This window comes from Cebus imitator, unplaced genomic scaffold, assembly GCF_001604975.1.
Source record: "Cebus imitator isolate Cc_AM_T3 unplaced genomic scaffold, Cebus_imitator-1.0 Scaffold57, whole genome shotgun sequence".
NCBI classification, from domain to species: Eukaryota; Metazoa; Chordata; class Mammalia; order Primates; family Cebidae; genus Cebus; species Cebus imitator.
Window position 1 is genome coordinate 46,803 of NW_016107372.1, and position 10,468 is coordinate 57,270.

The 10,468-nt window shown below is 52.5% G+C and overlaps 1 protein-coding gene across 1 annotated transcript; it reads right to left on the bottom strand.

Moving 5' to 3' along the window:
- Positions 1–8,246: 8,246 nt before the first annotated feature.
- TEX44 (testis expressed 44) lies at positions 8,247–10,024 on the bottom strand. The gene has a single exon (XM_017529032.2). The coding sequence runs from the start codon at positions 9,639–9,641 to the stop codon at positions 8,391–8,393; it is 1,251 nt and encodes a 416-aa protein (XP_017384521.1). The 5' UTR covers positions 9,642–10,024; the 3' UTR covers positions 8,247–8,390.
- Positions 10,025–10,468: the final 444 nt, after the last annotated feature.

The following is a 10,468-nucleotide window of genomic DNA, read 5'->3' on the forward strand; positions in this document are numbered from 1 at the left end:
TAGTAGAGACGGGGTTTCACCATGTTGACCGGGATGGTCTCGATCTCTTGACCTCGTGATCCACCCGCCTCGGCCTCCCAAAGTGCTGGGATTACAAGCTTGAGCCACCGCGCCCGGCCTTTTTTTTTGAGACAGAATCTTGCCCTGTTGCCAGGCTGGAGTGCAGTGGCGCAACCTTGGCTCACTACAACTTCTGCCTCCCAGGTTCAAGTGATTCTGTTGCCTTAGCCTCCCAAGTAGCTTGGATTACAGGGGTGAGCCACCACGCTCAGCAAATTTTTTATTTTTATTTTTCTGAGATGGAGTTTCTCTCTTGTCACCCAGGCTGGAGTGCAGTGGCACATTCTCGCCTCACCACAACCTCCGCCTCTTGGGTTCAAGCAATTCTCCTGCCTCAGCCTCCTGAGTAGCTGGGATGACAGGCATGCACCACCATGCCAGGCTAATTTTGTATTTTAAGTAGAAACGGGGTTTCTCCATGTTGGTCAGGCTGGTCTCAAGCTCCCAGCCTCAGGTAATCCACACGCCTCAGCCTCCCAAAGTGCTGGGATTACAGGCGTGAGCCACCATACCTGGCTGAATTTTTGTATTTTTAGTAGAGATGGGGTTTCACCATGTTGGCCAGGATGGTCTGGATCTCCTGACCCCTCCTCACCCTCCCAAAGTGCTGGGATTACAGGCATGAGCCTTACCTGGCCATATGTCCATTGTTAAATGCTGTTTTTGAAAAATATGCATTATTGCCAGGCATGGTGGCTTATGTCTGTAATCCCAGCCCTTTGGGAGGCTGAGACAGGGGTTTCACCTGAGGTCAGGAGTTCAAGTCTAGCCTGGCCAACCTGGTGAAACCCCATTTCTACAAAAATCCAAAAATTAGCCGGGCATGATGGCCAGTGCCTGTAATCTCAGCTACCTGGGAGGCTGAGGTGAGAGAATTGCTTGAACCTGGGAGATGAAGGTTGCAGTGAGCTGAGATGGCACCATTGTACTCCAGCTTGGGCAACAGAGTGAGACTCCATCTCAAAAAAATAAAATAAAAAAGCATTATTGACCACAGCATCTCTGTGAGGCAAATGGAAGACCCATTTTGCAGATGAGGAAACTGAGGTTTGGAGACAGTAAGGGCCCCAGTGTCCAGTTGTGCAGGATTCCACAGGGTGGGCCAACCTGCTTCTAGGCACAGGGTCAGTGGACCTTGCCTGTCCTGAGACCCCCTCAGCCAGACTCCACCCATGGAGACCCTTACTCTGTGGCTGGGTCCTTTGTGGAGGACTCTGGGCCTTCTGTGGTCTGAGTCTTGGAGCACTGTTATATTGCCGTGCTGTTCAGCTCTGGCAGTCTCTCCAGTTGGAGAGTCTGTGCCTCTCAGTCCTTGTGCCCTTTTTGTCCTCTTTCTTTAAAAAATTAAAAAAAATATACTTCTCTTTTTATTATTATCTTGAGGTAGGGTCTCACTCTGTCATCCAGGCTGGAGTGCAGTTACATGATCATTGCTCCCTTGGCCACTTGCCCTAGCCTCAACCTCCTGGGCTTAAGTGATCCTCCTGCCTCAGCCTCTTGAGTAGCTAGGATTACAGGTATGTGCTACCACACCTGGCTATTTTTTTTTAAATTTTGTAGAGAAGTAGAGATGGGGGTCTTGCTATGTTGTCCAGGCTGGTCTTGAACTCCAGGGCTCAAGTGATCTTCCCATCTTGGCCTCTCAAAGTGCTGGGATTGCAGGTTGAGCCACCACACCGTTGGGCCCCCTTGGTGTGGGCTGGTGGTGCCTTCCCTCCAGCAGAGGGCGCAGTCTGTGTTCTTAGGGACTCTGGAAGCTCAAGATCAAGTCGATCTAGGACAGAGGGCTACCTCTTAGCCTGGGCAGGTCTTTCATTTAAATAGTTAAATATGTACTTAAGTACTTCATTTACCTCTACACTTTATCACATCCTCCTTGAGGGACTGTCCTATGTGTGATCACTTTATCACTTTATTTTGGAGACACTCTTTTCCCTGATAGACGCTATACCTCACCCAGCCAGACCTATAACCTGGATTACAGTCGCATAGGAATTTCAACCAATTAGCTGCAGGCCCACAGACTAAACAGAAATATCATGCTACATTCCTGACAGCAGAGGTGTGTTGACAAAACCAAAAAACATATATATTGTGCTTACAAAGCAAGTACAAACACTAACGAAGATTTGGTTTCTTTACCATTCTCAAAAGTTGCCTCAAATTTTTAGCTTTTTTTTGAGACAGAGTCTCACTCTGTTGCCCAGGCTGGAGTGCGGTGGTGCGATCTCGGCTCACTGCAACCTTCACCTCCTAGGTTCAATTGATTCTCCGGCCTCAGCCTCCTGGAGTAGCTGGGATTACAGGTGCACACCACCACACTCAACTAATTTTTTTGTATTTTTAGTAGAGACGGGATTTCACCATGTTGGCCAGGCTGGTCTCAAACTCCTAAGCTTGTGATTTGCCCGCCTCAATCTCTCAAAGTGCTGGGATTACAGGCATGAGCCACCGCACCCAGCCAAATTTTTAACTTTTAAAAAAGAGACATATTCTTTTTTTTAAATCTTTAAAGTTTTCTATGTTTTGAATCCCCCTCACCACAACACATTTCAGGTGGGAGCAATTAGCAGCCTATGGTGATATATTAGCTTCCCCAGAATGCAGGCCCTGAGCCAGGGTTTGGTGCATGTTTATTGGGATCACGCCCTGTGAGGAGGAGCAGAATGAAGCTGGAGTGTGAGAGGGAGGGGTTGAGCTGGTAGTGCAGGTTCAGTAACAGCCCGCCCAGCCCCACGGGAGCTCTGGAGCTGTGGTTATCCCAAGCTGGATAGGTCAGGATGGTCAGGCCTCACCCTGCACAGACTAGTGTGGGGATTGGGCCACCTGGGACCTCATGACCTTGGGTGAGGTGCTCTCTGCAGGAGCTGAGGCTGAAGGCTATCCAACGTCAGTGCTCCCAGTGGCTGGGGGAACAAGGCCTTCTTTGAGGGGGTTAGGATGGTCCAACCTTGGGGTGGAGGCCGGGGAGGCCGGGTGTCCCTTCTGATGTCTGCCAGGACTTGTTGGTGGCCTCCCCTTAGCCGTCTCTGGATGGGCTCGGTTGTTAGGACACAGTGCCTGCCCTGCTTGCTCTTGGTCCAGCCTCCGTGCCTGTTGGCTGGTGCAGAGCTCAGGTTACTTGGCCAGTATCTCCTAGCAGAACACACCAGAGAGATGGCTGTTGATCCTAGAGAAATGCTGATTGTTGGCTGGGCAAGGTGGCAAACACCTGTAATCCCAGCACTTTGGGAGGCTGAGGTAGACGGATCACGAGGTCAAGAGATCGAGACCAGCCTGGCCAACATGGTGAAACCCCGTCTCTACTAAAAATACAAAAATTAGCTGGGTGTGGTAGTGCACACCGGTAGTCCCAGCTACTCAGGAGGCTGAGGCAGGAGAATCGCTTGAACCCAGGAGGGTGGAGTTTTCAGTGAGCCAAGATCATGCCATTGCACTCCAACCTGGGCAACAAGAGTGAAACTCTGTACCAAATATATATATATATATGTATATAGTGCTCCCCCTTATTCAGTTTTCATCCATTGAACCCAGTGGACCACATGGGACTTTTGTAGGGGAGGAAAAAGTATATCCTACCCTCTTAGGTTCAGTAGCTGGGCCTGCAAAATAATTGGACAAATGAGAGATTAACAGGAGAAACAGGCAAGATGTGATGGCTCACACCTGTAATCCCAGCACTTTGGGAGGCCAAGGCAAGTGGATCACTTGAGGTCAGGAGTTCAAGACCAGTCTGGCCGACGTGGTGAAGCTCTGTCTCTACTAAAAATACAAAACTTAGCCAGGTGTATTGGTGCACGCCTATAATCCCAGCTACATGGGAGGCTGAGGCAGGGGACTTGCTTGAATTTGGAAGGTTGAATTTGAATTTGCTTGAATCTGAATTTGAGGTTGCAGTGAGCCAAGATCATGCCACTGCACTCCAGCCTGGGCAACAGAGCAAGACTGTCTCAAAAAACAACAACAAAACTGGAGAAGGGCATAAACATTTTATTTGATGTTAAAAGTTTTGTTTTCTTTGTTTTGTTTTTCAGATTGTGTGGACCCCTACACCAGAATAGGTTTCGGGTGACTCTCTAATGTTAAAAGTGTTGCCTGGCATGGTGGGGGAGGGGTGCTGCATGGAAGAGAAACCCCACGAAGCAGGCCTGGTGGCTTTATACCATTCTAACAAAGGACCATAAATTTGTAGAGAAGTGACAAGGCAAAGGAAAGTGGCTTCTGGACTTTCTAGGGGTAGCAGGCTGTGGGAAGGTAAACCTGGGGACACTGTGGTAGATAAGCTATTTGGTAGGGCTTGTGTGTGTAGACGCTTCTTGGTGCCATCTCTGTCTCCAGTGATAAAGCTGTTCTCCCCTGCCTGGTATGGACAAGCCTGGAGGGCTTCACAAGGAAATGTGCACCCTGCTTTTCAGGCAGAAAGCTCATCCCATCTGCTTTTTCTCAATTGCCTTCAGCTCAAATAATCCTTATGCCAGAGGGTATATTTTGGGGTGGTCCCTATGCCTTCAAGCCCAGGTCCCCGTGAGGAGCTGGATCACCCCCACTTGCGGACTGCTCCTGTGTTTTAGGAACTGGTTCCTCTTCTCTTACCTGGGGGATGGGACCTTTCCCCAAGCTCCTGTCTTTGCACTTTCTCACTCTATGATGTCTCCCTCAGCCATCCATCCTAAGCTGGAGGCTACCCTTTCCCTCTGTGTCAGACACCCCAGCCCTGAGCCTGCAGCTCTGACCGCCTCCCCAGGTGTGACAGTGCCTGATGCCCGGGGGTCCCCTAGGAGACCATGTGTTGCCCGGGTGGGTTTGCCAACACAGCTGTTTATCCCACAGCAAGGAGGGGAGGAGCAAGAAGAGCAAGCAGGGAGGGTCTGTCCAGCAGACACTGGACTGAGTGGGCTTCAAGGCAGCACGGAGTGAGTTGGCCAGTGGTGGGGCCCTGGGGACTCAAAGCAACCAATGGGGCGTGGCCGCCACAGCCCCCTGGGGGACTGGGAACTTGACCCTGGAGAATGCAATGCAAAGCAGTGAGACTTCACAGCTTTTCCCTGTTCTGGGCAGGAGCTGTGTCCTTGCTGAGTAGCAGTGACCTTTAGGTGTTAATACGAACCCCTCAGAAACACTTTGATAGGAAAAAGTGTGCTAGCTTGCCACTTTTCTGTCCCTCCCTCCCTCTCCAACAGCAAACACCCAGTGCAAGTAACTGCCAATGTGCAGCTGCTGCAGCCCTGTCTTTACTCCCCTTGTAATAAAGTCATGAGTGCCCTGGCGCATAGCTGCGTGCAGCCATCATCAAGACGAGCTGGGCACGGTGGCTTATGCCTATAATCCCAGCACTTTAGGAGGCTGAGGCGGGCATATCACCTGAGGTTGAGAGTTTGAGACCAGCTTGACCAAAATGGAGAAACCCTGTCTCTACTAAAAATACAAAATTAGCTGGGCATGGTGGCGCATGCCTGTAGTCCCAGCTACTTGGGAGGCTGAGGCAGGAGAATTGCTTGAACCCAGGAGGCGGAGATTGTGGTGAGCTGAGATTGCACCATTGTACTCCAGCCTGGGCAATAAGAGCAAAACTCTATCTAAAAAAAAAAAAAAAAGACGATTGTGATCACATAGCACTGTTGTAGGCACTTGGCACATTTACTCATTTAATCCTCACAATAGTCCTAAGTGAGGGTACTATTATCACTTCATAGATGAGGAAACTGAGCACGGGAAGACAAAGGTGACACAGTTTGTGGGAGGGACAGTCAGGATTCAAGACAGCTGGACCCAAAGGACACGCTCGCTACTACTCTGTCGGCTGTGGGTCCAGCATCCCTTCTGCTGGGAAGACCCCAATTCTGGTCTGACCCTGGCCCCAGGTTAGGTGATGAGGAATTTCATTCCTGTGCCCCCTGTGATTGGTTCGGGGGAGGACACAGGCACCAAACTAGGCCCAGCAGCATCCTCCCCTGACTCTCTTGCCAGAGCTGGTGGGAACAAGTTTCTCTTTTCTCAGCAGGTAACTGACACTTGGGAGCACAAAGGGGACCAGCCCCAGGGAGCCGAGCCGGAACGGCAGAGCCCTGAGGACCAGGCCCTGGCCCAGCCCGGCCCACACCCAGCCGTTGTGCTGGTTGACTCATCTCTTTGCTTAATCGAGTTTGAGTTTGGTTTCTGTTCCTTCTGATGTCTGGTTCACCCTGTGGTCTCAGTATCTAGCAGTGCCTGGCATATAGTGGATGTTCAAAATAATCCCAGCATTTTGGGAGGCCAAGGAGGGCGGATCGCCTGAAGTCAGGAGTTTGAAACCAGCGTGGCCAACATGGCAAAACCCTGTCTGTACTAAAAATACAAAAATTAGCTGGAGGTGGTGGCACGTGCCGGTAATCCCAGCTATCCTGGAGGCTGAGGCAGGAGAATGGTTTGAACACAGGAAATGGAGGTTGCCGTGAGCCGAGACTGGGCCACGGCACTCTAGCCTGGGCAACAGGGCAAGACTACATCTCAAAAAAAAAAAAACTGTTGAAAACATAAGTGAGGCTGGGCGTGTTGCCTCATGCCTGTAATCCTAGCACTTTGGGAGGCTGAAGCAGGAGGATCACCTGAGGTCAGGGGTTTCAGACCAGTCTGGCTAACATGGCAAAACCCTGTCTGTACTAAAAATACAAAAGTTAGCTGGGCATGGTGGCGCATGCCTGTAATCCCAGTTACTCGAGAGGCTGAGGCAGGAGAATCACTTGAACCCGGGAGGCGGAGGTTGCTGTGAGCTGAGATTGTGCCATTGCACTCCAGCCTGGGCAACAAGAGCAAAACTCCATCTCAAAAAACAAGGAAAAAGAAAGTGGCAGCTTTTGGAGGGAAGTGGGTATTCATAAAAAATTTTTTTTGATGGAGTCTTGCTCTTGTCACCCAAGCTGGTGTGCAGTGGTGCCATCTTGACTTGCTACAACCTCTGCCTCCAAGGTTCAAGCAATTCTTCTGCCTCAGCCAGCCTCCTGAGTAGTTAGGATTACAGGTGTGCAACACTACATACTGCTAATTTTTTTGTATTTTTAGTAGAGATGGGATTTCACCATGTTGGCCAGACTTGTCTTGAACTCCTCACCTCGGCCTCCCAAAGTGCTGGGATTACAGGTATAAGCCACCCCACCCCGCTGTAAAATCTATTTTTTAAATGCTAGATATTAGTTTACAATTTGAGAAACTATGTAGGTCAAACAACCCATCCGCTGGCTAGCTGCGGCCCCAGGGTCGCAGAGACCCTGCTGGGAACCAGGAAGGGCAAGTGAATGATCCAAGGCCAGGGCTACGTATGAAGGCGCGAGGGTGAGAGCTGCTGAGGGCGCTCGCTGAGGGCGGGGCGGGAGCAGACATCCAGCTGGGGCATCACTCACTAGCTTACACTGCCAGGTGCTGCACAGGGTCTGACAGCTTCCAAAGCAGATGGCTGCCCCATCGCTGCACTCAAGGCCTGGCCTTGCTAATGCTTTCCCAGATGTGTATCTTCACAGACAAGAGTAAGTACCACAGAAAGTGACCTGGGTCTAAAGTAAGCAACTCATCCTAGTTGGCCTGGGGTTTTCTGGTTGTAAATATGGAAGTCCTACAACCCAGAAACCCCCTTAGTCTGATGCAAGCCGGGACGGTTGGTTTGCTTAGACTCCTGCTCCCTGCGCACCCCCAGCCAGCCGGGGGAGAATGATAATGGCAGCTATCAGGTGTGGCTTATCAAGTGCCAGAGGACACCATGCATTATAACCTGCATCGCTTCCCTTCTGTCTTATAGCAGCATCGTGGTGTGGACTTATTCTCTCTGTTCTACAGCTAAGTAGGCTGAGAGTGACATGACTCGCCCAGGGCAAGTGCTGGCACTGGGGTTTGAACCCACAGTGCTTTCATTCAGCACTGTCAACTGTACTGCCCTCTCCTGCCTCTCAGCCTGAGTCTGCAGGGCCAGCCGAGGCCCCACGGAAGTCTCTGTGGGAGCTTACCTGGGTGGAGGTTCAGTAGGAATGGGTTTTTGCAGGTCTGAGACCCTCCTGCCCACACTGCCCCCAGCTGTGCTCAGGCTCTTCTCTGCCTGCACATTTGCCCCTAATGGGACAACCTGAGAAACCCTCAGGGGACATTGTTTCTACCCCACCCTCAGACCCCCTGTGCTGTCACCATGTTGCTCACTGCACCCCAAGGGAGGAGCCTGGTGCTTAGAAAGAAACGCTTGCTGGGGATTTATTGCATGGGCTGGGGGAACCGTGCAGAGCAGAGGTTGGCCAGGGTACAGGGTGTGAGGGTCCCAGGGGGCTCTGGAGGCCACTGAACCAGCCCTTCGGGGGTCCCTGTGCAGGGCTCTAATCATAGTTGGGGTCAGCATGGGCCCGGCGTGCGGTGAGGTGGCTGGTCAGATAGCGCATGGCTGAGCGGACACCCTCCACGGTCCTCTGCTCCACCGTCTCCAGCACATGGGCGATGGCGCGCAGGGCTGAGCCGGTCCCGCACACCAGCCCGGAGGACAATGCCGAGCCGACGCTTCCCAGCATGCTGGAGACCGAGCGCAGGCCGGGCCCCGAGCTGTGCAGCAGGTCTGCCACAGTGCTGCGTTCAGAGGCCAGGAAGCCCGTGGCCACGGCCATGCCCATGGTGGTCTCGGACCACACCAGGATGTCTGCCAGGGAGCTGATGGAGCCCTGGCCCCTGCCCAGCAGGCTGGTCATGGAGCGCATGTAGTCATTCTCATCACTGGCCATGTACAGGCTGGGATCCAGGGGTCTCCTCCCCAGGGCCACCTCGTGGGGGCCAGGTGATGGGGGCACACTGCCTGCTGGAGATGGAGGGAAGGACCAAACCTGCGGGTCTCCTAAGCTGTCCACCACGTTCTCCCCAGTGGCCATCGGGGACTCATTGGATGGCAAAGCTTCAGCGTCAGGGCGTGGGGCCTTCAGACACTCAGCTTTCTCCTTTGCAGCCTTGGTGGTGCCAGTGGCCTCAGGGCCACCCTGGCCATCGGCACCAGCTGTGACCTCGTCAGCATCACTCCCGGCTAGCTGAGCCTCCATGTGCTGGGTGGACTGTGGCTCAGCACTCGGGGCAGAGGGGGCTGACTCTGGCTCTCTCTTGGGAACACTTGCTGTTTGTGATGTCTTGTCCTTACCCAGAAGGTGACTTGGGAAAACCATTAGACTTTGACTTGTCCTTGCGTCTTGAACCAGTGTGTCCCATGTTGGATTCTGGAGGCTCATAGACGTTTGCAGGGGACCTGGGTTTTGGCTGGGAAGCAGGGCTGTGATTTTTCTAGGTGTCTTCTGGTCATGTTCTGGAACAACTGCACCCTTGTCTTTGTCCCCAGATGTTGATATGGCCTCGGGAGTGGCCGTCTGGAAGGAGGCCTGATCAACATCCTGCTGGTCGGTGGATGCGGCAGAGCTGCTCACCACCAAGACATCTGCTGTGAGTGGGACCTGACCTTGGGGCCCTCCTGCTGGGATGTCCTTAGAAGTGTTGTTGGCCACGTTGCCTGGGGGGACCCCGGAAGTGCCATGTGCGGGGCTGCTGGTGGGGCTGCTGGTGGCACTGGCCTCTACCGAGGGCTCTCCTGTGGTCATCTATGCTCTCCGCTACTTGTGGCGGTTGGAGGGAGTGGCTGCAGCCCAACTGGGCTGAGTTGTCCAGGTGGTGAGGTCACAAGGGACTGTGGCCACTGGTGATGTCACAGGTACCCGCGGAGCAAGGGTCCTGAGCCTCTGGAGCAGCCTTCCAAGTGGGCTGAGTCTATGGGACAATTTGTCACCAACTTTGCAGGTACATAGGAAAAAAATGTCTTGGAAAGGGCTAGAGGTGTGTGTACAGGGCCAAGTACAGCCACAGGGCTGCAGGAGGAGTGAGAGCTGGGACTCTCACAGATGAGAAGGGATGCAGATGTTGATTCAGAATCAGTGTTGGCCTGGTACGGTGGCTCACGCATGTAATCCCAACATTTTGGGAGGCTGAGGCGGGCGGATCACCTGAGGTTGGGAGTTCGAGACCAGCCTGACCAACATGGAGAAACCCTGTCTCTACTAAAAATACAGAATTAGCTGCGCATGGTGGCACATGCCTGTAATCTCAGCTACTAGGAAGGCTGAGGCAGGAGAATCGCTTGAACCTGGGAGGCAGAGGTTGCGGTGAGCCAAGATCGCACCATTGCACTCCAGCCTGGGCAACAAGAGTGAAACTCCATCTCAAAAAAATAAAAAAATAGAATCAGTGTTTATAAGGGACCCCTCCTGGCACCTCTCTGTCTACTCTGGTGCCTCAAGACCCCAATTTAAGCTGAGCATGGTGGCTCATGCCTGTAATCCTAGCACTTTGGGGGGCTGAGGCAGGTAGATCACCTGAGGTCAGGAGTTTGAGACCAGCCTGGCTAACATGGTGAAACCCTGTCTCTATTAAA

Bases quoted from the DNA above. Each gene is read 5' to 3' on its own strand.
- TEX44 (XM_017529032.2), bottom strand. From the start codon at position 9,641: ATGACCACAGGAGAGCCCTCGGTAGAGGCCAGTGCCACCAGCAGCCCC.